The sequence below is a fragment of the Hippopotamus amphibius genome, chromosome 3, assembly GCF_030028045.1.
Source record: "Hippopotamus amphibius kiboko isolate mHipAmp2 chromosome 3, mHipAmp2.hap2, whole genome shotgun sequence".
In the NCBI taxonomy this organism is placed as follows: Eukaryota; Metazoa; Chordata; class Mammalia; order Artiodactyla; family Hippopotamidae; genus Hippopotamus; species Hippopotamus amphibius.
In genome coordinates this window covers 29,947,010-29,973,678 of record NC_080188.1, presented here as the reverse complement: position 1 = coordinate 29,973,678, position 26,669 = coordinate 29,947,010, and the positions used below count along the sequence as shown (strand labels likewise).

General features: G+C 39.8%; 1 protein-coding gene across 2 annotated transcripts; it reads right to left on the bottom strand.

Moving 5' to 3' along the window:
- Positions 1 to 680: 680 nt before the first annotated feature.
- TMEM165 (transmembrane protein 165) lies at positions 681 to 26,511 on the bottom strand. 2 transcript variants are annotated; one of them, XM_057729600.1, is made up of 7 exons: positions 25,792 to 26,511; positions 18,246 to 18,271; positions 15,654 to 15,879; positions 7,536 to 7,711; positions 6,796 to 6,978; positions 2,213 to 2,318; positions 681 to 1,532 (listed from the first exon to the last, which is right to left on the bottom strand). In XM_057729600.1, the coding sequence occupies exons 1-7, from the start codon at positions 26,294 to 26,296 to the stop codon at positions 1,456 to 1,458; spliced, it is 1,299 nt and encodes a 432-aa protein (XP_057585583.1). In that variant the 5' UTR covers positions 26,297 to 26,511; the 3' UTR covers positions 681 to 1,455. The 2 variants fall into 2 exon arrangements, with proteins under 2 accessions (XP_057585583.1, XP_057585582.1); XM_057729599.1 differs by lacking the exon at positions 18,246 to 18,271 and having other exon boundaries at positions 25,792 to 26,104.
- Between the last annotated feature and the right edge of the window lie 158 nt (positions 26,512 to 26,669).

Here is a 26,669-nt window from a genome sequence, read left to right as displayed (position 1 = left end):
TTCACTGACAACTACTTTTAGATCTCCTCACAGTAATGGTTAGCTGTCTTTCCCACAGAGTTACTACTGCAGAATGCTTCATCAAGAATACTGGGTGATTAACTAGATTATTTCCCAATCTCTTCAAGTTACAAAATGACTATACATTGTGGACTTTGTAGTAGCTCAGTAAACCTGACTTGCTCTGGGTCTACTGTTACACTTCACACAAGGAACGTGCAGGGGTTTCTATAGTAATTGTCCTTCAGGTCTGTAGAAGCTTCTGATGGCAGTGTTACTGTGTATGGTAATAGAGCATATCAGGCTGGGAGAAAACAGTTATGCTGCTCGGATGGAGCAGTTGGTACTCAAGCTGGAAGAGACTTAAATGACAGTGATTACTGAAGTTGCTATGATAACATGAGGCGGCCTTCACCATGATCAGTGATTAAGGTCTCTGGGACTAAACTGTCCGGTTTGACTGCCTGCTGCTCTACCATGTAACCCTGGGTGAGTTAGCCCTTTTATTTTCAACTTTATATTAGTACCTACTACCTCACAGAACTGGGGGAAGGTTAAGACAGTGTTTTAGAACAATGCTTGGCTATTTTTTGTATCGACTTTAGAAACTGGTCTATAAATATTAATGATTTGATAAATTAGAAAGTTATGAACTTGCGTAACACACAAGGAAAAACAAGCACGGGTCATACCACTTTTATTTATGTTGTATCTATGTAACATCGTTTATTCAGTATAGAAAAAAATATGAATACGCTCACAGTATTCTCTATTAATTTGGTAATTCCACATGGTCAAATATTGACTGTTATTATATTGGGTTTCCTACCCAATTGAAAAAAGAGGAAGAATGGACCTGGCAAACAATTCTTGTCATGTTATTAACAGTAATACATTTCTCTTGCTCTAAAAACAAACAAACAAAAAAAACCCCACAAAAAACCTAATTTTGAAAAGACTTCTGATTAAACTACTGCTTACTCAGGAAAATGTTTTAAAAGATAGAAGTTAATTCATTCTTTCCCCCAGGAAAATTTTTAAGGTAAACATCTTAAAACACCTCAGTTATCCAGGACAAAATTCATATTCCTTACAAAGGCGTCAATGCTGAAAGAAAATTAAGTGGCAGACCCCCCTCCCCAACAATGGTTTTCTATATGCTACCCTCACCTTGCCCCCGGCCAAAAGAACAAACAAAAAGCCCTTTAAAAACGGAGACATTATTAACATAATTATGCTGGAGAAAAGAAAAAAATCCACACTTAGGTTTCTTTTAAAAATCCACTTTGCAAACAGAATCAGTGATTATTTCTTTTGGACATAATACTTCATTAAATGGGTCAAACTCACAAATCAGTGCTACAAAATACAGTATTTTCCATCACTTTTAGTTATAATATACACTATGTACATCGTTCACCTATCTTAAACTAAATACAAATGAACAATAGCATGTTAAAAACCAGCATCGGGACTTATAAATAGTGCAGAAAATGCAAATGCCAAAAATACGATGCCTCCTATGATTGTCACTGTAAGAGAATAGAAAAAAGTTTAAGGCAAAATTCCTCTAAATAAGCCACAATGTTGCCGCCTATTCCTCTTCTAATCTAGTATCATTAAAAACAGATTAGAAACACTTCAACCTCATTTCCAAATACTTAACATGCAAAATACTTAACATGCCTGACTGGACAGTTAAGAATCAGTTTATTTCCATGCACCGTTTTAATAACAGAATTACACTAAATTGAGACAGTGTTGACAAGCAACAATGGAACTATAACTCAGCTTAAAACCCAATTATAAAAGAATTTTTCAACAACTTTTGACTAGCAAAGAGACTATTTTTTATTCCATCTTTAAGATTATCAGCTACGGTAAGAAATTCTCAGCTGAATCAGTAAATATGGCCTCCACCTGTGATTCCCAATTCTGAAGACACATTTTCAGAGCCAGAAAGTTCTATTTACACACGATTCTTTCACTGACTTAAATATGTTGACAAAAAGCTACTATGAATCCAGTAATGCTTTTGAGATGATTCTGTATTTTACTAACATCTACACATGTGAAAAACAGTTCATGCTTGCAATAGCAGAGACCTCTAAGAGATTATCGTAACAAAGACCAAGTCTACTTCAGAAGAAACACTTTTTCTAACCTCAGTGATTCTAAAAGTTAAAATAAATGGTATTTTCTAAAGACTTACCAGTTCTGACAGAGATTTTTTGTGCTATCATTCTTCCTCCAATTACTGCCAGTCCAGTGCAGAGACAGTGTCCCACTGTTCCACCCACAGCTACACCATAGGGGTCCTGGAAACAAAATACCATTAATTTAAAACCAAGGTTGAAACTGCTACCTGAGAAAGATAACTATGAAGCAATGGAAGCAGAGGTCAGTAACAATGAAAAAAAGCATAAAACAGTTCTACACATTCAGGTGTATAATTTATGGAAAGTGTAATGGCTGCTTGAAGGAATATGTTCCAGTTAAACCTAGGACTAGAGACAAAAGGAATAAACTCAAAGCAATGTGTAAGATCAAAATAACCTAATTCAGCAGGCATTATTTAGCTAAGTGATGAGTGCTAAGGAGACTTACCCTAGACACCTCTTCCCTCAGGCAGTATTTGATACTGTCTAGAAACTACATAAGCCTCTACGGTGTGGTCTGACTATGCTTCCTAAGAACAGAGACCCTGCCTCTCAATCTCCACTGTGTCCTCAGCATCAGGACACAGTATTCATTCAGTAAACACCTGCCACCAAAGCTAACTGGAGGCACTCACATTGAGAAGACCAGTGAAAGTTCTGTAGAAAAGACAGCTCTCAAGAACAAGCTGGAGCACCTGACTTGGCAGTAGGCCAGCAGCAAGAGACAGCTGCAAAGCACTTGAGTGTTTCTAGAGAGAACCAATGAGTCACAAGGTAGGATAAGTTTGGAGTTTAGACTTTGTAAGACACTGACTGGTTTTTAGCTGGGGATTGACAGAACAGGTTACGCTTTAAAAGTCTAATCTAGAGAGTGAACTGGAGGGCAAGGAGACTGAGGTGATCAATTAAGCAGCTACTGCAATAGCCCTGGGAAGAGACAATGCTGGCCTGGACTGGTGGCATGGGAGATTAGGCAGAGAAAAGCAGATGGATTTGAGAGAAACAGGCAAAACTGATATACCTTCATGGTAAGTGAATGGCAGGTATGAAAAAAATCAGGCCTGACTTTCTCACCCAAAATTCTCTAGATGAATTATGCTAATACCAGTGTGATTAAAAAGGTAGAGGAAGCAATGGAAAAAGGGTTTGTGGATGCCAACAGGAGTGAGAAGTTCAAGAGTCAGTTGAGTTCAGCAGTGGAGAAGTGATGGGATGGAATATAACCCCAGGAGTGAATGTAGGAAGGTGTTGACGATGTGGTGATGAGGAAAGCAACACTGAAGAGATGACAGGAAGAGGAGCCCAAGGGAGACTGAATAGGTAGTCAGAAATTAGCCTCCCAAGACGACCACAGCAGGACCCATTAATGGCTGCAGTGAACTTAAAAGTACCAAATCGTTACCAGTGAGTCAGAAACTAGAGCCCAGCGGGTTTAGTAAGCAAGGAAGTGGAGCCAACTCTGTTCCCATCACAGCCAAGCCCTCCGAAACTGAGGGAAGGGTGGGGCAGAAGAAGAGGCTTATGTTTGGAAAAGAAGCAGGGTTAAGGAAGGGGTCAAACTTTTTATGGAAAAACTCGCACATGCTAAAATGCTCACAAGATTGGGCTGGAAGAAAGGCAAAGATTTAATCTGTAAGTGGGAGCACGGGGGGCTGGGATCCAGAATACAGGCGGGAAAGGACTACCACTGTGATGGGTGGCGATGAAGAAACGATGACGTCTGCTTTCCCCTGTGAAGTAGCAGGTAGGCCTGTTTCCTGGGGTGGGCAGTGTGTGTACGGCCTGGGGAATGGGGCATTTCCTGTGAGGAATGGAAGAGTGGGACTACGTTTCCCAAATTCTATTACAACCTCTAAAACTAACATCCCAGAAGATGCTTTCATTCTATTTGAAAGTGACACTTGAAAAATCACTGGATTAAATAAAATTAAATGTTTCCTTTAATACAGGATTTTTCAGAGTCCTTGTTATTTTGTATATTCCATCTTCAAAACAAACAAAAAAACAGGATATATTATTTGCCAAATTTATTTGACCCTGGAAAGTTTTTCAACTTTTTTTTTTGCTTAGTACCCATTAACATCTCAAAGGACACTAGGATTCTGTGAAATCCAAAGTGAGAACACGGAATTCTACTGGAAGCAGAAATGAAGTTCAGACTAAAATGGACTGGAGTAGACTACTGCATGGGTTATACAAAAAAGTTACCAAAAAAAATTGGGAATACTAAAGTAACAAAAATAGACAACTGCATCTCTGTTCCTGAAGAGCCCATTACATGTCCCCATGATGCTGCAGTGTGGAAGGTGGCTACTCCCTGTGCTGGGAAACCTACACACATCATTTTCTCTCAGCCCAGACCCAGCAAGCAGATGCTGCAGTACTGTGCTCACGTGGCGAGACTCAAGCCCAGGTAGTGTGTGCCACACTGCTGGCAGGCAGCGCACCCCGAGAACTCAGAATCTCGAGCCTGTCACAAGTTGCTCTATGCCATTTAGATGACAGTATGAAGAAAAATGCACTGATTCTGCAGAACCACCACCACAAAATGATCACTTACTTTCAAATCCCAATTCTGACAATATGAAAGCCAATAAAGGCTAGAAATCAAGAAAAATACAGGTCGAAGCCATTAAAATGACATTTTAAAAGAAAGTTTATTTTTAAATATGGGACTCAAAGAAAAATTGAGTTCCTCTTTTCCCCCTCGAGATACAGCATTTTTGAGGCTTCTCTGACAAAAGAGCCCATCCTCAACTATTTTAGCCCTGGCCTTCAACTCTTGTTTTATATTCTGAACTGCAGTCTATGTTGAGGAACTTGTTCTTTTATGGTAGATATTTCCTAGGAGTTGAAAACAAATTCAAATCAAGCATGCTATCTAAAATCTTACCATCTGATTAAAAAAAGATAATAGACATAAAAACACAAGAAATAGCATTAGTTGAGATCAAGAGCTGAAAAGCAGCAGCAGCCTCCCATCCCACAACCATCTCTTTAGTAGACCCTAATCTTTGTGAACAACAACAGACATGTAAAACCTTACTCCCCTCAAAAGAAATAAGGATTAAACATTTTCTTAAAATGTTTAAGCCTAGAAGGCAGATTGCCTCAGCTCTAGTCCTCATCCTTGCTACCAACTAGCTTATGTCCTCAGGCAAGTCACCCAGTCTCTCTGGGCCTCAAGATTTTATCTGGATTTTATCTGTAGAGCAAAGGCTAGAACAAGATAATCTGAGGTCTCTTCCGGCTGAACATCCTAGGACTGAGTAACCTGGGGCTAAGACTTAACAAATTTTCTAAGTAACCTCTGCAACACTCAAATCATTTTTTTAGCACAAGGAGCAGAAGAAGCCAAAGATGTTTCTACTTTTAAGGCATTAGGCATTTATTGCCAAATTGGCCTTCAATGATAACAGACCAATTTATGTTCTCAACATAAAGTATACAAAGGGAGTTTCTGAGGAAAGGAAAAACTAAGCCAAAACAACTGCCACACCATCATTTTGGCAAAATTGAAGGGAATATAAACAGTTCATGGAGCTCAATATCAAAAAAACACAAACACCACAATCAAAAAACGGGCAGAAGACCTGAATAGGTTTCTCTAGAGATACAGGTGGCCAAGAGGCACATGAAAAGCTGCTCAGCATCACTAATTATTAGAGAAATGCAAATCAAAACTACGAGGTATCACCTCACACCGGTTAGAATGGGCATCATCAGAAAATCTACAAACAGTAAATGCTGGAGAGGGTGTGGAGGAAAGGGAACACTCTTGAAATGTAAATTGATACAGCCACTGTGGAGAGCAAACAGTATGGAGGTTCCTTAAAAAACTAAAAATGAAAAACAAACAAAAAAATCTAAACATGGAATTACCATATGACCCAGCAATCCCACTACTGGGTATATACCCAGAGAAAACCATAATTCAAAAAGACACATGCACCCCAATGTTCACTGCAGCACTATAATAGCCAGATCATGGAAGCAACCTAAATGTCCATCCACAGATGAATGGATAAAGATGTGGTACATATATACAATGGAATATTACTCTACCATAAAACAATGAAATTGGGGCATTTGTAGACATGGATGGACCTGGAGATTGTCATACAGAGTGAAGTAAGTCAGAAAGAGAAAAACAAATATCATATTAATGCATATATGCGTAATCTAGAAAAATGGTACAGGTCAACCAGTTTGCAAGGCAGAAACAGAGACACAGACGTAGAGAACAAATATATGGACTCCAAAGGGGGAAGCAGGGGGGTGGGGGGGGGAGAGGTGGGATGAATTTGGAGATTGGGATTGCTATACATACATTACTAATAAGAAAAAAATATCAAATTGCACACTTTAAATATATGCAGTTTATTGCATGTCAATTATATCTCAATAAAAGTTCTTAAAAAAAAAATTGAAGGGAAGAGGAGTCAAAAGGGAGTCATCTGACCGACTGTAGAAACTGGGTCAGTTTTAAAGAGTAGCAGGGTTACTAGATCTATAACAGTCTAGCATACGAAGGCATCCTTTGATCCACCCTGACTGTCCAGTGACCTCTGGAGCAAAGCAGCATTAGTTATGCTTAGTTTTAATACAGACGTGGTCATCTCCAAGTACCACTCACCTCTCTAGCCGCCAAAACAATTGTAGTTAGTTGAGAGCGATCACCCCATTCTGCTAAGAATGTTAACGTAAGAGCCTGAACAAAGATGGGTGAAATAAAATGCAGCCACTTTTTCTGAGGTATTGTTGTGCTTGTACCCGTTTCAACATCTCCTGGTCCATTTAAGAGTTTGGTTCGTTGAAACTAAATTAAAAAAAAAAAAAAAAAAGACAGTAATCCTAGGAAACAAGTCAATATAGCACAAAATTATTCTTTCTTTTAAAGAGTGTTTAAATTCTATGGGAATATGCTCTGAGAAACTAAAGATATACGACCCTACACTTCACTTTTGAACCACTGGTCTCACATAGCAACAAATGCCACATTCTCAATTTTTCCATTTCTTCCCAACAAAATAAATCAAACTATTTACTGATCTCTTGTCCTAGATGCTGTGGAAAGAAACATGTACAATTATGATAAACTACACTTCTTGTTTTTCAGGAGCTTATAATCAATCTAATTAAGGAACTTGATTACGGGGTTCAATATTCATCCCCGAGTCCTTTCTCTACCCCATTCACACTAACCCAGTCCTATCACAGCCAGATGTAAGAATGGAAACTAAACAAAATAAGCTATTTCTGTGTGGCCCACATGTATCACAGATATGGATGACCCCTGAAAAACCTCTGAATAGTGTTTACTCTGAACGGCTGAGTGCCTGTTTGGTCCAGATGTCTAACAGTGCTTTGACTCACTTCTTCATCTTTTTTCTTTAATTCTGCTTGAACTTCTTCTAGTTCCTCTTGACCTTCATCTGGACTCATCTTTAAGCCTTCCCGAAGCATTCTAATGCCAAAAATGGCAAATAATGCAGTTGAAACATAGTATGTATACACCCTGGGGATGACTGTGGTGGCATAGCCAAACAAAACTGCAAGAAAATGCAACAGTATATCTGGTTAATTAGCAGATTATACACCAACCAAAGAAACAGTTAACTTCAGACGTCATCATTTACTACTGTTTTAAAGGGAAAATGAAGAAGCTAATTTAAAGCTAATCTAAAACGTAATAATCTTAAACTCCACTTCTTTCCCTCCACCAATACTGAACTCTTCTCTCTAGCCAATGACTCAGCTTAGCAAGAAATCAACGGTGCAGGTGGTAGGTGGCAGGGGTTCCACACAGATCGCTCATGAGATAATCATCTCCTCTTCAGACACCTGCCAGGGGCTGGCTCGCCACAGGTCATGCAGGGCACAGTACTTTAGTTCAGAGGTTAGCTGTGATGCCCTCTAAGGACCCCATGATCTAATAACCTGGAAGCTACACCACTGTCCTATGTGATATTTCTTCATCACACATCTTTAAATTACAAACTTCTATAGTGAAGAATCATGACAAGATTCTCACGTGGCATTATTCAAACTCTGCTCCTTGGGTGATGACTTAGAGGGCCAGGGTAGGGAGGGTGGGAGGGAGTTGTGGGAGGGAGGGGATATTGGGATATATGTATAAATACAGCTGATTCACTTTGGTGTACCTCAAAAACTGGCACAAGAGTGTAAAGCAATTATATTCCAATAAAGAGCTTTAAAACAAAACAAAACTCTACTCCTTTGCAACTATTTTAAATAAGTATATCTTATGAAAGAAAACTAATAATTCCATATATATATCTCTGTATATACACATATATATATACATACACACACCTATGTAACATAACAGACTCAAACTTATTTGGGACTATTCTTTCCTATCATTAAGTACAGAGGGATAATTGTATAAATTATACAAAAAACTATACTTGGAACTAACAATATATCAAGAACCCAAATCCTAACTGAAACACATTCACACTGGTAATATGAAGTTAGTAATTAAAACCTATGGAAGGGCCAGAGGGTATTTCCATACATATAATAAATGCAATTACTCTTCACTTCACCAGCTATTTTTATAAAATGGGCATAACACTTATAAAACTGCCTGAACATCAAATGCAGAACTGCACAGGCATTAAACCATTCCCTGCTTTATTATATTACAAAAATGAAAAAGATTTTAAAATCATGTTTAGAAATGTAAACCTATGCTCATGTGCATATCTATATCCAAGTTACACAGTTATGTGTGTATATGTGCCCGTTCACACAGACATAATACACATATGTATTTTCTGGTTTTGTCTACTGAAAAGGCCAGGAAGCTAAGACATCTCCGTAACAATGAACCACCTTTGCACCCAGCTCTTGGTTTCTCATATATTCCTCACTAAAAGGCTCCTCAGGGAAATGGCTACTTCCAGGACCGGGCAGAGGAGGTACAAGATGAACTGCACTATCTTGTAACACTAGAAAGGAAGGGAGAACAGAACCAAACAGCATGTCACCAGGACACAGGAGTCAGCCTGGAGGGGCTTCCAGCTGCCACACCTGGGACAATTTAAGAAAAAATATAGTTAAGCAATTCATTATAAACCACTGAAAAAAAGGAGCTCATGAGTTTATGTTGGTAATAAATAGACAAACCAACGGGAGGGCCGAGAGCTCCTTCTTAGAGTGGCATGCCAGGGCTCGCTGGTGAATGTGGCCGGGGTACTGGAATTAGCCATCATGTTCAAGGGTCAAGGTAAAGTTTAGATCAGGTAAGAGTCATCAGCTGATGCTGAACTATGGGGAATAGGGTATCTGTACTGTCTTAAAGTCTCCCTAAAGGTTACACATTAATTGCCAGGGAAGAAAAAAAGAGAGTATACAAGAGAAATCCTGACTGGGTGATCAAAACTAACATCATCAGTGAGGGACAAGTGGACCTCAGGTGCTAGCAGATGTGATACTCTTAAGAGGCACATACATCACCTGTGCACTGTTCTAGTCAAGAACGCACAACCTGTCTAGTCTCCAGGAAACATCACACAAACACGAAATGAGGAACAGCGCATTAAAGGGGTGGGGGATGTATCTTAGAAAAACGATATTATAAAACACATAAGAAAAGGCTGTTGAAATAGTTCAGATTAAAAGACGAAAAAGAACTAAACGTACCACCTAGACCAGATCCTCTACAGGAGGGAAAAAACTGCTATAGAGGATATTGTTAGATCAACTGACAAGATTAAAATATGGGTAGAGTAATGTAACAATGTGTCTATAAAGACATATAGCATGTGTATATGTACTTTATTTCTCTATAGATATATAAACTGTGTGTATATGGACATATACACCTAGAGATATAGAAATTGTGTGTGTATACACATAATTTTATTCAGATATAAATGGACAGGTCACAAATGCTAAAGCAAATGTGGTAAAATGGTAACAACAAATGAATCTGGATAAAAGGTATATAGGTGTTCTTATACTATATTATTTTTACAACTTCGTAAATCTAAAATATTTTCCATAAAAGGTTTTCAAAAATTTTAAAAGAAATGTAGCAAACCTTTTAAAATATCCTAAATTTAGTTTTCCTTTTATCTTCAGATAATCTAAAAGAACTACTTACTGACACAATCCTGTGTTTTCTGCCTTGACATCTCCATAGAGAGAAAAAAACTATCTGGCACTATAACCTTGTCTTCTTCCCCTGGTTACTGTCCCTCTATTTCCTCTTTCTTTGGAAGCCTTTCCTCAGACACTCGAGTACTTTGGTTCTGTGAACAATGAGAGGTTATTTCTCTTTAAGCAAGCAAGTGATTTGCATCAAGTCAGAAATCTCTGACTTACAAATAAGTAAACAGAAAACACATGGCAAAAGAACATTAGTGTGAGGGGGAAAAAACTGGGCCAAGGATAAAACTGTGGGGAATATCAATATTTATGGTACAATTTTTTTCTTCTTCACAGACATAGAAAGAAACAAAGAGAATAAAAAGATAAGAATGCCAATGAATGTAGTCTGAGGGGCTCATTAAAGTGAAAACTGAACTCTGCAGTTAGGAAAGCTGATTACTGGAGCCTTTCATACACAAAGACTTTCCAGGAGACACAGATGAACAATCTGTGAAAGAATCTATTTGCAGTTCAACTTCCTTGGGTACTTTCCCCCAAAACTCATCTGCCTGAAAACGTGCTTGTAGCGGAGGAGTTGTGTGGCTTCTCCCTTTTCACATCCCTCCTTCACAGCTGCCCTCTGCCCACTCCACAAAGATGCCTTTCACCCAGCTTCCTATGGTATATTTCCCACTGTATGGAAAGACATCTTAGGGAACCAAAGAGAGGGTCTGAAATACTGGTATCCCCAGTCAAGGCATCACAAACCAGAGATGGGGCTTTGGGTATTCCCTGTCTTATACAAGTTTCCAATAAGGCCATGGCACTAGAAATAATGGCATTATAGGCACTGGAAATAATGGTCATGGATAAAAAATAGGGTATTTGGGCCTTGGTAGGAATAATTTTTACTTAGAAACTGTGCTTCTTTCATCCCCCAACCAGAGGGATGCTTTTCCCTAAGGCAGAGTCTTGATACAGCAAAGAGAGCATCAGAAAGATACTAAATCCCAGTGGCTTATTTCCCCAGGCAGCTCACGCCTAGCTGGGGTCCAGGCCCAATCTGGCCAGCCAACCATTTTAGAATTAGAATTCTAAACAGATGGTTGCCATGGGGACGTATATCATGTTTATTAAATTCAAAAACCAAGTAAATGTTTTCTGACAGAAAATAAACCTGACTTAGTTGGTTTACTACGGAGCAACTGCCACGGCAATTTGCAACGTGGTGGACATTTTCCACAAGTTGAATGAGCTAAATCTGTAGCTCCAAGGCTCCAGAAAAATATATTTTAAGCATGTGATATGATACAATTTTTAAAATGAAATCTTTTATTGGTAAAAGTACACTGAAATTAAAAATATTTCAATTTTCTCAACCATTTCTAAATGTATCCAGTTAAATAAGGTACTGATACTTCTAAGTAACAGACTAAACTTTTAAGAAGTCATTTGATGAATTTCAGAAAAAACATTTTTTGGTCTATTTGACGGTTTCCAACTCTCTGCTTTTAACAAAACTGAGAGAAGACCTTACTAAGTTGTCAGTGGGTAAATCATTTAAAAACATTTGATGACCAATATATGATTTTCAGTGTATAATCCAGGAGTTCAGTGAACGGAGTGATGTGGCTATAATAAAACTCCTTCCTGTCTACTTAACATGAATAAAATTTTTCAGCCCTTATATCTATTTTTTAAAAAAAGATCAGAATTGATTCTAAACCTAGCTTCACTCTAGCAATAATAAGTATCATCCATGGACATACGAACTAATTTGAAAAGAACAGTTCGTTCATCTCATTAAGAGATGCATCTCCAACTTTTTAAACATTTTTACTTAAATTTGTGATGTATTTTGCTTTGATCAACTGTGTACTAGTAACTATAACTCAATTGATAAAAAATGTTAACATTTAGAGACTTAAGAAAGGAAATTTTCCCCATCTTCTAAAGTTCAATTTAAATGTATATTTTTGCTGCAGACAAATATGGCAGTGTGATCCAAAAACTTACCATCATCAGAGTAAAATCCTATGAGGAAAGTAAATGAAAATAAGAATTAAAGGAGAAAAAAAGAACAATGTGAATTTCCAAATGTTAAAGCAGTGCTTATTCGTGTTTTTTTAAAAGGAATGATGGTGGCAGTGACGGTAAGTATCACGTTGTTAACGGTATTTAGATTCCATTGGGTGTATTTTAAAAGAACAGGCCAAGCAGGCCGGAGACCTGGGACAGCTGGCGCAGGCCCACTCCGGCTGAGGCAGGAAGGAAATCAATGCTGACCTTGCACTGCTCCTACCTCCCCGCTGATCCCTCTCCATCCTCTCAGGCCTTCTCCCAAATCGGCCCTGGGTTTCTCTATGGTCACTCCTCCTAAGGAACAAACTCACAATAACTGAGAAGTCTGCCTCTCTTGATGATTTTGAATTTTAGTGAGAAATTTTGAAAAGAGCCAAAGACAAGAATGCCGGATGGAGGCTGTTCAGACATCAAGCTCTCTTCAGGGTGGGATGGGCCAGAGGAGACACTTCTCACAGCCACCGTATTACCTGGCTGCCAACCCCACCTTCCACCAGGCATCCCTGGCCACAGATCCCACACTTTTCTAGGCATTCAGTTGTTTCTAAACAAGTATTTGTTGAATTAATTAGCCAGTATTGTAAACAATGTGAAAATATCTGAATAAATGGTTCAGTTGTGCCCTGGGCACAGCTGAGCCATACCTAGATGCAAAGCCTTCTTCTGATAAGGAGGAAGAGAACGAACTGTTCTAGAACTAACCATCCTATACAAGATGGCTAATGCTTGTTTTACTTTAATCTTTCTTACAATTCTATGAGAACTGTACTATTATTATTCTGAGTTTACAGCAGACAAAGATTCTCTAGGAGCTTAAATAACTTAGAGAGTCATAATGGAGTAGAGTTTTAAGCTTCAAATTATTTTCCTATGACTTTGAAGCTTTTCCCAATACATTTTAAAGTATCAAAGAGATGACAGTAATTTTTTCTCAAAGGAAGGACTGGGGGCCCACAGCCACCCTGACTGTGCAGCCTCCAGCCCTTATCCACCTGCCCCTGCAGAACCTCTTACCCTGGAAAAAACCACCAAAACCGCCGGATGCAGAGCCAGACATAACTGCCCTTGAATCCCAGCTCCGCTGCCTGTGAGCCATGAGTGTATAAAATGTCTCTGCTTTCTACATGTCCATCTGTAACAGGACAGGGGGTTGTCCTGAAGTGGGCCTGAAGCGTCAGGCACACAGATGGTGCTCAGCAAATGGCAGCCATGTGACCCGCTCCTGTCTGCAGAATGAGCATGCAGTAGAGGCTAGATTCAGCCCCAGGCTCAAGATGTCAAATCTCATGCCTTTCCTGCCTGGCCACCCCCACACCCCTCCTCCATCGGAAGCAGCTCCAGGCTCCCAAAAGAATGCAGAGGAAGGGCTCAAGACCCAAAGGCAAAAGCCAGTTTAGGAGCAAATCTGGGATGCTAACAAGAAAGAAATAACACTGGAAAATGGAAACTTTGCAAAGGAAAGCACCACACTTAGAGACTGTAGAAATTCCCCAGCACTGAACTCGACCATCTAGGGGGAACTGATACAGTGTGGACAAGGCTGATGGGAAAATAAATGTGGCAAACGATTTGACCGGTAAAACAGTGTTTAAACACCTGTCTTGAAAGACTGTGTTAAAAATGTACAATGTCTGAAATTTCTTTTGTTTTGGAATTTCTTTTTTAATCAGTTTGCAAATGTAATATGTGTATTTATATTATATTTGTAATAAATGTAATATAAATTTAAATATTGTGTAATAAATGTTAAAACACTTATAAGACAAACATTAAAAAAAATACACAATATACCAAAATTTCCACAATACACCAAATTTTCTACAACATACCAAAAATTAGATCTTTGAAACTCCTTGAACTTAAGATGAAGAGTGAGAGGGGGTACATAGTTTTTCAAAATTATTTTAAAGGTATACAGGAAGAGGTGTGAAGACCACTGATCCAGCCTATTCCTTCAAATGGTCCAGGTGAGAGGAGCTACCAGTACCCGTAGCCAGGGGGAGGCAGGCCAAGGGGTCAGGCCAACAGAGACCAGCCCCACTCACAGCCGAGGGAAAGGAGCTAAACCCACAGAAGCGGCGTGGGAATGGATGGAGCTAGGCTCAGAGGAGGGGATGGGCGGAGAGAGGACAGACTTCTAGTTTACCCTTAAAGCTGGAACTTTCAAAAATAAAATTCTCTGACGTTATTCAAAACTCATTCCAAACAACTGATTTCATTTACAACCACCCCACTTTCCCTGTTTACTAGAATCAAAATTTGCTTCTGAAGAGAAAATTGTTTTTATTGTGAAATATGAATAATGTTAATGCTAATATCCAAATGTGAAAAGTAAACTTTTTTATCCAATAAGATACTCATTATAATATGTTTAAAAAGACAAACTTTAATAAGCATCCAAGCAGCAAAAAATAGAACCTGTCCTGTACTTTAAGAACTGTGTTTCATGAGAAATCTAATAAGGCATGCTGAGAGAGAGGGGTGAATGACTGAGCACCTGGAATATAAGATCTCATTTGAATACAAACCACAACCCTGTGAGGCAGGTTAAGATACTATCTCCAGTTTACAAATGGAGAACTGAAGCTCAAAGAGGCTAAGTAACTTATTAAAATACATAGCAGAATCAGACTCCAATCCAAATTTGACTCTAAGGAGAAAACCCGCAATTTTCCATCCAACTACGTGGCTCAAGGTAGCTTTTGAATCAGAGACTAAACGATGCTTAATTATTTAGTGTTAAGTTTACTTTCTTCTGCTCTTAATTCTTTGAAAAATCAAAGCCTACATAATAGTAACTCAAACAGTAACACAAACTGGGAATCTAAGAATGTTTCATCCCTTTACTCTTGGGGTAAGGGGTAAGAATAGCTGAATAGAACACAATATGCTGAACGTGACCCCTCATTACTGATTACCAAAGTCCTTCAACAGGAACTATGCAGTTCTCCGTGGCTGCTTGAGTCCTGTCTCTAAGATATCAGACATAAATTTCTCTGGACTTAACAAGGGAAAAAAAAAAAAAGCAAGCATACCCATAGCAAAAAAGCAGGGATCAACAAAACTAGTGAATAAATGAGGAGTATGCATCTTGACTACGAATAGCTAAAAAGTTAATTTTAAAAGTGCAATATGGTTTTTAGGAGTTTATGTACTGAAAACATTTTCTGTTTACTAAGTTCTGAGACATGAACAAAATTTCCAGCGTAACTAGCTGAATGAGTCAGTGACTCAGTGCCACCATGCCTTCTCTTTAATTCAATAAACTCATTAGGAGGAAAAAGCACTCACCTGATAAGCACGTCATCAGGCCCAAGGCAAGCATAGCACCAGCCAGCACAGTCAAGCGGTTATAGCGCATCGCCATGATGGCCGCTATAAAGAATGTCTTATCACCCAGTTCAGACACAATGATAACTGATATAGCAGCCACAAATGCATGGATAAATCCCAAATTAGTCTGGGTGGCTGGATCTTCTTTATTGGTAAGAACTGGAGCAGCTGGTGTAAATCCTTTCTAAAATTAAAAAAAAAAACACAAAACACATTTATCAGCTATTTTCTTGAAAAAAGTCATTATTTTAAATTACTTTAGTGTGTATGTGAATTAAGATGGTTTTTCTGTCATGGTCATTAGACTTATTTACTGTCTAATCACTTTGAAAGCCATTAGTGATGACAGCAACCTCTGATTGATGCCTGCTACAACGGAAATCCAAGTACAAGTCTACAAAACAACTTAAAAAAAAAAAAAGAGTAGAGACCAGCTATATCCACACACTAAAATTACCTTGTTTTCTAAGTGTGAGTTGAGATTTAGTTGTTAGCTATGTCTCATTCAAGTTTTTATTCATAACTGGGGAGTAAGATCCAGGGTATGCTCATCACACACTCAAGCAACAGGAAGCTGAGAGAAATTTCATCGACACTTAGAAGAAAGTAGGATCCAAAAAGCTCTCAACAGGCTAGAGGAAGAGTTGGCTCTAGCTAAGATGAGATCTAATATAGCTGGATATATGGACGGTCCTACACTAAAAATATCCTAGGCTGAAATGTGGCCTAATACAAAAGATAAGCCAAAGTCTTGGCTGGTGTTAAGGTCATTTTGAGTTGAAAATGTGACAAAGCTCCCAAAAAGGGAGTAAGCACTTTAAGTACTTTAAAGAGTTAGTGACAAGCCCATCTTCTGTGCTGCAAAGCCCTTACCCAAAGTTCTGCACTGGCTCTGAGGCAACAAATTTTAAGAAGGCACTGCCCTCTGAAGATCACTGCAACCAGAAGAGACTCTAAAACCAGGGATTGGCAAGCTATGGCTAAGAGTAAATCCAGCTGAGAATGATTTTTATATTTTTTAAGGGGTTGCAAAAAAAAAAAGAGAGAGAGAGAAAGAGAAAGAGGGAAGGAGGGAGGGAAAAGGATGGAGGGAAGCAGGAAAGGAAAACTATAACAGAGACCTTAAGTAGCCTGCAAATACACGGCCAAACCTAAAATATTTATTATCTGGCCCATGACAAAAAAAAGTTTGCCAACACAGGCTCTAAAATAATCACATAAGGGACCAGGAAGAACTGGGTGCCTATGTTCCAATAACTGAGAAAGTCTGTATGAAAGTCTATATGGTCCCAAGAGGTAGGACTAAAAAGTTGTCATTGGCAGGTTGCAGCTTAACACACAGAAAAGACTTCTACCCTACCAGAGCCCCAGAGGCTGAAATGCACTGCTGGAGAGGGTGCCAAATCCCCTCCTCAGCGTCAGAGTTATGAAGAAGAGAGCCACCACCTACAGGAAGTGTGCTCATCAGAGGTCCTCAGCCAGAGAGACTGTGTCTCCCAGGGGATTTCTGGCAAAGTCCAGAGACATTTTGTCTGTCACAGCTGAAGGGAAACTAATGGCGTCTCGGGCGTAGAGACCAGAGGTGCTGCTGTGGAGAAGCCATAATGCACAGGACAGCTCCCCACAACAAAAAATCAGCTAATCCAAATATCAATAGTTCCCAGAGTGAGAGACCCTGGACTAAAGGAATCACTTCTAAAGGTCTCTTCCAATCCTAACTGCCTATCTTTAATTTTGATAACCTAGAAACTTAAGAGATAAAAAAGAAAAAGAAACCCAAAAACATGTATGATTTTTGACAGAGTATAAACAGAAGTACTTTTATTCACAAAGGCCTCAGTCAGAGATAAGAATAAAAGCCTAAATTTGTAGTGTGCATGTCACTCCTTAACAAATGACATAAACTTGACTCCCAAATTCCACAGTAAAGATCAGAGAACTTTAAGCATTACTCAGAGTAGACCCTGGGCTAAAACTTGGGGAAATTTAACAATTTAGAAAATATTTCGTGTCAGGGCTAAACCAAAACGGAAGCCTTGGAAGCCAGCTCTTGATTAAGCAAGTACCATTTTAAGGGAGTCTAGCTTTCTCTCCATTATCAGTTTAATTCCAACGATGCTGACCTTCTTGTCTCTTCCAATACCCTATGAGCATTAAGCATCATGAAAAATATAAGCATTTTCATTCAGCTTTCACTAATGCAACATTTTCCTCTTGGAAATACCTTTTGTATGAAAAAATTCCGTTACAAAATATTTAGGACCTGAAATCCAAGAAAATTATTTAGGAATAAATTACACCATTCATGACCAATTAGCTGCAAGCTCAAACAGAAAATGTTTACTTTTAAAAACACAATAATGATCAAAACCACAAATTCTCATGGTTTTGTAATTCCCAGCCATACAACCTTAGCCACAGTACTTAGCCTCTCTTCCTCTGTGAAATGAGGAGGATAAAATAAAACTTGCCTTATAAGCATAAAGCGAAACAAAAACTACATATTCTTAAAACCTTTCTATATACAAAGCACAAGAAAAATCAACTTACAGTTCTTGTTATGTATTGAGCTGCTCCTGGATAGCCAAAATCAGTGTTAAACAGCCACCAATCATGGTGTGATATGAATTTAAAACAAAAAGTACCAGGGTATTACAAAGACAGAAGATTTTAAAAACTTAAAATGTTAATAAGTAGGGGCAGAAAATGATCAATTACCATTCATTCATTTGTTGTCAATCTACTGCCCAAGTGATTACTGTGTGCAAGGATCATCTCCTTTTTCTAATTCACCTTCAGAGTGACAGATGCAGTCGTTTAATAAGTGGGCTCTGGAATCAGACTTCCAGGGTTCATAGTCAAGACGTTACTGGTTACTGTGTGACCTTAGGCCAGTAAGTTTACCTCCATGTAACTCAAGTTACATCTCTAAGATGAGGGGTACCTGTACCTTACAGGGTTGTTGTGAGGATGAAATGAATTACTACACATAAAGCCCTTGGGATGGTGCCTAATATACAGTAAGCACTCAGTTACTGTTAGTTATTATAGCACACCACAACATGACCAGTTTAATCTTCCTAAAAATTAGTTTCATCATGACCTTCTTATATCTAGAACATAAAAAATGCAAATACTTAATTCTGGTAACTATCTAATATGTCCCATCTAATCACATGCCAATTCCCAACACAAACCTATACTCCCTAATGAAGGGTGAGCCAGAGCAGCACTGTCTAGGAGAAAATAATGCCAGCCACATAATATAAGTTTAAAATTTCTAGGGAATTCCCTGGCAGTCCAGTGGTTAGGACTCCCTGCTTCCACTGCAAAGGGCATGGGTTTGATCCCTGGTTGGGAAACTGGGATCCCACAAGCCACGTGGTATGGCCAAAAATAAAACAGAATTTCTAGTAGCCAGATATTAAAAAGTAAAAACAGATAAAATTATTTTTTATATTATTTAATTTAACCCAATATGTCTAAAATACTACTCTAGGAATATTTTCCAAGTGACAAATGAGATTCCAATATTTAACCCTCTTTCTTTTTCTTACCAAATCTTCAAACGTCCGTGTGTATCTACTTACTGCACACATCTCATGCACATCTCAATTTGGACCTGCCACATCTTTTCAAGTGCTTAAAAACTGCCACATGGCTCATGGCTGTAGTACTGGGCAGTGCAGCTCAAGAGCACTTCAAGTTTTTGGTAACCACAAGCCTCACTCATGCAGTCCTACTTCCCTTCCTTCCTGTCATTATCCTTCTATTCATCTAGATTCCTCAAGATCCAACATAAGTAGAACTCCTGAGCAAGGCCTACCCCAACAACTCCAGCCCCTTAAGGATCCCACTCTCCTCAAACTGAAGGCCTGCTGTGGCCAATGAGTCGTGGCAAGTACATGACTAAAACCAAGTCTGAGACAGGAACACTCAGGGAGTTAACCTTTTGTACCAGAAACACGCATAAATGTAATGTTATCATTTGTAATAATTAAAAGAGACAAAAATAACAATGTCCATCCATAGGGAATTGGTTAAAAAAATGGTAGCTCCATATACTGGAATATTATAGGGCTAAAAGTAAGAATGTTTTATATACACTAATAAGAAAAAAATCACTAAGACATTTTTAAGTTGAAAAAAAGTACATGTTATGTACATAGTTACTGTATGTATATTATGGGGCAGAGAATTAGATAGGTATATAAAGTATATACACAGTTGCTAATGCACAGGAAATCTCAGGAAACAGTAACAGTGGCCAGGGAAGGAACCAGGATGACTAGAAGAGGTGTTGACAAATGTTTTCTTAAAGGGCCAAATATTGAACCTCATGGGCCGTAAAGTTTCTTTGGTAATTACCCAACTCTGATGCTACAACCTGAGATCAGCCATAAGTAATACTTAAATGAATGTCCTGGCTCTATTCCAATAAAACTTTATTTACGGAAACAGGCAAACTGCAGTTTGCTGACCCCTGAACTAGAATACAAGAGCAGGTGATACGCTTTTCATTCTACATTCTTCTATATGTTTCGGATTTTTCACCATGCACACGATTAAAGACACCTATTGCGCACCACTACAAAAATCTCCTGACCCAATCTCTTACTCCAGCTATGGAGGACCACTTCCTTGCAGGCTGTAACTAGCTTTAGACAGATCCAACCAGAAGGTAAGTGCTCTGCACATACTTATTCACTACACTACCCAGAAATATAGAGGGGCAACCTCTGACCAACGTGGAGGAATCGATTCTGAGGTTCATTTTATAAGTTTCCTGGAAAATCACAGCAGGATTCATACTAATCGCTTATGGAGTGGCTAAGTTGAAAATGCATCAGGTACATGTATTCACCTCCTTCCCTGGACTGCCAATTTGAAAGAACACAGGCTTTATTTTGAGAACAGGGAGTAAACCATCAGATGAATGGCTGCAGTAAGATAAGAAAGATAAGCTGGGCCAAGACTGAAAAGCCTGTATGTTTACAGACCAGCTTAGAGGCAAGGAGAAGCCCTTTAAAGTTTTTGAGTAGAAGATACGTATGTAATTAATTAAGGCATTGTGACTAACAGATCAGGACAGAAAATAGAGAATACCTGCCACTGGACCAATTAACTAGGAGGTCTGTTGCACAAGACCAATGTTGAAGACACGGGAAAAGATTCTGTACATGATGAAAAAGAAAAATTTATAGAATTTTAAAAAGACAAAGAATCAAAGATGCTATTCTTATGTCCATAAAGTATATGGGAAAGAGGAATCAAAATAAAGGGGTTTGGTTTCGTACATGTTCAATTTGAGGATAAAAAGCATTTCAAATAAAGGTTTCCAAGAGGTAATCAGAAATGAAACACCTGAGTTTAGGCCAGCACAGCCTCAAGGTATGTATTTGGTTGCTGGCAACCTTAATTTATTAGCTAGAGCATTTCAAGACTAGATTTCTAAGGGAAAAGGCAGAGATTACACTGAAAAAATGAGGCTTAGACAATGTCTATATTTAGGGAAGGGAGTGGAGAGGGAAAAAAGAGAAAACAAAACTGTCTTAGATATTTAAAGAGGCAGGCAGGAGAACACCACAGATGGTCAAGTTAGGGGCAATCACCATTTCACTGAGCTACTAACTAAAGGCCAGGGATTTCCACATACATCATTTTATTTGATACGCAAAAACCTTAAAGCTGTTATTCCAACTTAACACAAAAGGAGAAGCTGAGAACCAACAGGGTTAAATAATTTCCCCAACTTCATACAAACCCAGATAGAGTAGGACTCTTAAAAAAGTGCAGAGTTCATAGTGTCAAAAGGGAACTGAAAAGGAGCCCTGGATTTAGCAATTAAGTAAGTTACAGGTATCCTTCAAAAATGAAATTTCAATGTAAAGACATGGGCTGACGCCAGATTACAGAAGACTAAAGCAATATGAAAAAGTAGCTAATTCCCTAGTTAGAAATTTCATTTATAAAACTGAAGAACAGAAACCAATGCAGTCAAGTAGAGTTAAATCAACTTTTTCCCCCCTACCCCTCCAAACAGGAGAAACCTGTGGGCATGTATAAGCATGTAGAAAGAAACCAAAGAAAAGGAAAGAATAAAGATATTGAGGAAGGAAAGTATTGGAGGTGAGAGGAGAATGGGCACATTGACAGAGAGGAGGTATGGAAAAGGTGATTGTTTTGTCCAATACAGGAGAAAGGCAGAAAGTACTGGCATAGAAGCAAATATTTAGATTAGTAGAGGAGACTCAGATGCAATGACTATAATTCCAATTTTGGCATTCCACCCGTCATTTACACAGTGTTAAAGTAAGTAATGAAATACAGTGTTTTCCTTAGTAAAAATACCACTCTTTCAGTATTTCAATTTGGATCTGAAACCCAAATTAGCAGGGTCAACAGCTTATAATTAAAAAACAAAAACAAAAAAACTTACTGAATAAAACTCTACTTAAATTTAACTTAATTTTATTTTACTTAAATTTAACTTTACTTAAACTTAATTTTAAAGTTAAAATTAGTTCCAAATTGAAAAAGTGTGAAAAAGCTCCCTCATTTAGAGAGTATCCTTTTATTCTCTCATGATCTTCAAGAGAAGGAAGAAAATAACAATTATCAATGAAAAAATAATTCCTATTCTAGTTCCAGAGTTCAAATGAACACATGTTACTGTCATGAAATTGATACAGATAACCTGCATCAGAATCTCCACCTACACATGATGAAGCTAGAGTAGATGAAGGTGCTTTCTCTGAAACAAAATCTACAGCCTGCTACCAAGAAAAAGACTGATGCCCCTGCAAAAATGAAGTCCCTCAACAAAAGTTACCACACAAGAGGTGAGATTATTTGAAGATAAAGGAGTCAAAGGAAAATGCTTAGAACTGCCTTAGAACTGTCTCCTTGCCATTACTTTGTTGTATGAAATCAGAAAAACCTTTCAGAAATTGGAAAAATGTGCACAAAAATACATGTGTAACCTAAGGACACCATGGATAAACTTGGTTTTAAAAGACTGCATTAAAATACAGAAATAAAATTATATTTTATTATAAATTTTCTTTATCATCTTTTTGTGGATGGTTTAGCTTGTTTTCTAAATAGTATTTTTATGAATGTTATTGTTAATTCATATTAGAATAACATATTTAACAATTACATTTTTATAAATATATTTTCATTTTAATGAACCTTTAACAGCTTTGTTTTTATGAATGTTACTGTTTTGTAACATACTTATAAATTCTGACATTTGAAATGTATTAAGTGTATTTAATTTCACTGATTTTTTTAAATGAATTGCTTTGATAGCAGAACACCAACAAATTAATGCAGTAACATCCCGATCTTTTCATTCTGACATAGCAATCATGAGTCACACAGGGTCTTCACACCCTTGGCCTCAGTCTCAGCTGTAGAGGCTAGAATTGAGAGTTTGGACTGGATGGAGCAGGACTGCAACTTAATGAAAATGGAAGAAAGTTTAAAACACTGTGTGGAAGGCCTTCGTGTTAAAAGATAATACATAAAAGAAATGCCAAAACCAGGAAAGCAGAAGTAGAGTAAGGAGCATTTGTACTGGGTCAAGTGCTAGGTAGGCTTCTGTGGCTTAATCACCAGTGCTTCACAACCAGGGCAGCCCTTCTTTGGCCTTCCAGAATATGCAGCAAATTATAAGTTACCTCTATTAAATCTCACAGGTCTCCCCCAACTAAAGGGACTTAATGCTTTCTGTGCATTACTCTGCCCAGGGAGGGAATAAGAAAAAAAACTGAGTAAGTCACTATAAGTACACTGCATAAATGAAAGGATCCTAGTGATGAACAGGGCTTTTTTAATGGGTGTGTAAACTGGGGTTTATTTTTAACTATAAGTTCAGAGTAACCTCCCTCAACTTTACCTGATTATAAAGAGAAAAAAAAAAATCCAGTGTACAAACCCCTATTAGAAGTTCAGTAATCTTGCTTTAAAGCACCTTAAGATACAACTACATTTTTACAATGCATCTTACATTTGAAAGCTTACAAGTAAAGTACATTTTTTTCCTCTCCATTTTCAGAAGTCCACACTCACATTGGAGCACAAAAGCATACATATATTTAAATATCCTACTCTTTTAAAAGATGTGCTGCGTGTAGTTGCAAAGCAAAACAGTTGAAACTTTCGAATATTCAGCCATGCTGAATCCTTGCTTACACATCTATTAAACTGAACTGACTATATCTTACTTCCAATAAGTGGACAAAAAAAGCAAATGATACTTAAATTACACAGTTCAGAAAATATGTGAAAGAAAAATCTCTTCCGATACACTGTAATACAGTAGATAGAGGGAAAAAACACTTGAGCCATAACAAAAAAGTTACATGAAAACCTAATTAAAACAATTAGATTCTACTACAGTACAGAACAAATAGAATAAATTTCTATCTAAGAAGAACTATCAAGAATATATCAAAATAGTAAAGACAAAAATCACATTATATTGTGCCTGCCCCTTCCCTCCACATCCCCAGTTTTAAAGACAAGGATCCTTAAGACACTTAAACATGGTCACTGGATACGGCTGCCTTTTTTACACGGCTGTATTTCTCCTAGCTGTCTAAAAAGATATTAATAAGCATACCTACCACTTTTTGTATCTCAAAAATCACTATATGACTAAAACGTCAACGCAAGGCCTGGAAAGTTACATAACCCAAAATATTTAGTGCTTTAAAGTAAACTCCTGGTAATGAGTTTAAGTGGCAGAGGCCAAATGATGGGCACTAAGAATGGACTTCACGGATCAGCATTTCAGTTCAATTTCACAAGGAGAAATGGCCAGCTGGGTCAGCTGAGCCTAGGAGTGATAGGCAGGAGAGAGAAATCATCTTTAGCCAGGAAATTTCAGGGAAGTCTTCACACAGAGGAGCTATCTGCTGGTTCTTGAAAGATGCGAAAGGTTCTGATCAGTGGGCTTTAGGCTCACTAAAGCCCTTTCATTTAGAGTCCTTTTGTTGGAGGGACTAGCCACAGAGCACATGGTGAGTACAGGATATGACTGAGAAAGGCAGTGGGGGCTAAAAAGCCTGGAGAGGTTGACTGGAGCCAGATCACCAAGAAACCTGAACATCTTGCTGAAGAGACTGGACTGAAATCATTATGCCGAGCAACTCACTGAAGATTTCTGAGAAGGAAAATGGAATTCAATGTTTAGGAAGATTAGTTAGGTGGGGACAAGCTGAAGGTAGCCTGGGGTGGAAACGGGGAGGGTTGAGTGCCGAACGGCCCCCTACTAGAATAGACTACAGAGGGCCTGAATTCAGCAATCCAAACTGGAAACGAGGAGAAGGCCCAGCACATAGGGGAACTAAGTTTTAAAAACGCTGCTGAGATTTTGAACAATAGTGACTCAGTGATTCTAGTAATTTCAGTTAAGATGTTAATTAATATCTACTTAGTGAAGGCCAAAGTGCAGGATTCTGGTACAGTTATAAATTTAGTTTTGGCATCCCACACCGCTACAGCACTCCTTACTGTCAAAGACTGACTGTTCCTCTGCATTCCTAAGGGGTATTTCCTGTAAGCCAAAGCACGTTTTTCAAAAAGTGAGAGGCACGCTTCGTTATCCATACACATTTGGCAAAAATCACAAGTCGTGCAAAGCTGAATCTGGTAAACAGCTTGGGATACGCTGCTTCAACAATGAAATGGCCAATGTTATTATTCTCAGAGAAAACGAAAAGCCTCCCAGCTGCCCTCCGTGAAAAACTTTCTCCTCGGGATGAGTACTTCCATCTCTGTAGGATACATCTGATCAATCAACGAGACGCCCATTCCTCCGCAGCATCTGTATCCTCCCGAACTAAAGGTTTAGAGTGGACGCCCGGCTCTGCTCTCCCCTCCCCTCCCCTCCCCCCATAAGGAGCCAGGCGAGGCCAGGCCCGACCCGGGAAAAGAGCTCTCCGCGGTCTTCCACCCGGGGAGCCGGCGCCGGGCTCCCCTCCCCCCGCCGACAGCGTGCGCCGAGGGCTGCGCTCCGGCGGCCGCCAGCCTGGTACCCGGCTCAGCTGACGCCGCAGCCTCGCCCTCCCGGGCCCGTCCCGCTCACCCCGGCCCGCGCCGGCTCGGGGCCCTGCACGGCAGCGGACTGCTGCGGCAGCTGCTGGGCAGGCGCCGGCGGTTCCTTGTTCCGGTGGCTGAGCTCTTCCTCGGGTACGGCCCGGACCCCGGCCAGGGTCCACAGCAGCGGGACCAGCAGAAGCAGGAGCAGCCGGGACGCGGATGCGCGGCCGCTCCCCCGGGCCGCCGCCATCCCGCACGTCGAGACGGCCGCGCTCGGGCGCCTCGGGAGGAAGTGCGGGCGACTGGAAGCCTCGACCCCGAGCCGTCCCCGGGCGCGTCCCCCAGGCCTCGCCGCCGCCGCCGCCTCTCAGGGAGGAGCCTGCAGCATGCGGGAAGTGGCCAGGGCGGACGGGAGGCGCAGAGCAGGCCGGCGTCCGCAGCCGGGAATCGCCCTCCCCTCGCCCGCGGCGGCCACAAGCCTCCGCCAACTGCCTCAGCGCCGCCCGGCCCAACTCCTCCGGGCCCCGCCCCCGCCGGGGACGGCCTCCCATTGGCCCGGCGTCCTCCTCGGCGTCGTGACGTCCTCGGGCAGGTTGAGGTGCGGCTCGCGCGCTCTTCCCATTGGACCCGGCGCCGCCGAGGTGCAGGGCGCCGCGTGACCTTCCTCGCCTCGCATCCTTCTCACGCCCCACCCGGGGCCCTCTTCTTCTCTCTTTGCCCACCGTCCCAGAACCGCACGGCTCTTTACTTCTTGTTCCCTCCTGGGTCTGCTTCCTTAATATCCAGGCCAGCCTATATCTTCACGTAGCCTTTCCTAGTCGTCAAATTAGTTGGAGCGTCCTGGTTACGTGGCAGTTGCGGGAACTGCCACACCTTAGCCGGATGCCGCACTCCTTCACCGATTCTCGGGGCCGCCTCCGACCC

Bases quoted from the DNA above. Each gene is read 5' to 3' on its own strand.
- TMEM165 (XM_057729600.1), bottom strand. From the start codon at position 26,296: ATGGGAGGCCGTCCCCGGCGGGGGCGGGGCCCGGAGGAGTTGGGCCGG. The intron at 6,979-7,535 runs GTGAGTCAAAGC...TTTTTAATTTAG, and splicing joins TAAAGAAAAAAGATGAAGAA to TTTCAACGAACCAAACTCTT. The intron at 1,533-2,212 runs GTAAGTCTTTAG...ATTCTCTTACAG, and splicing joins AAAAATCTCTGTCAGAACTG to TGACAATCATAGGAGGCATC.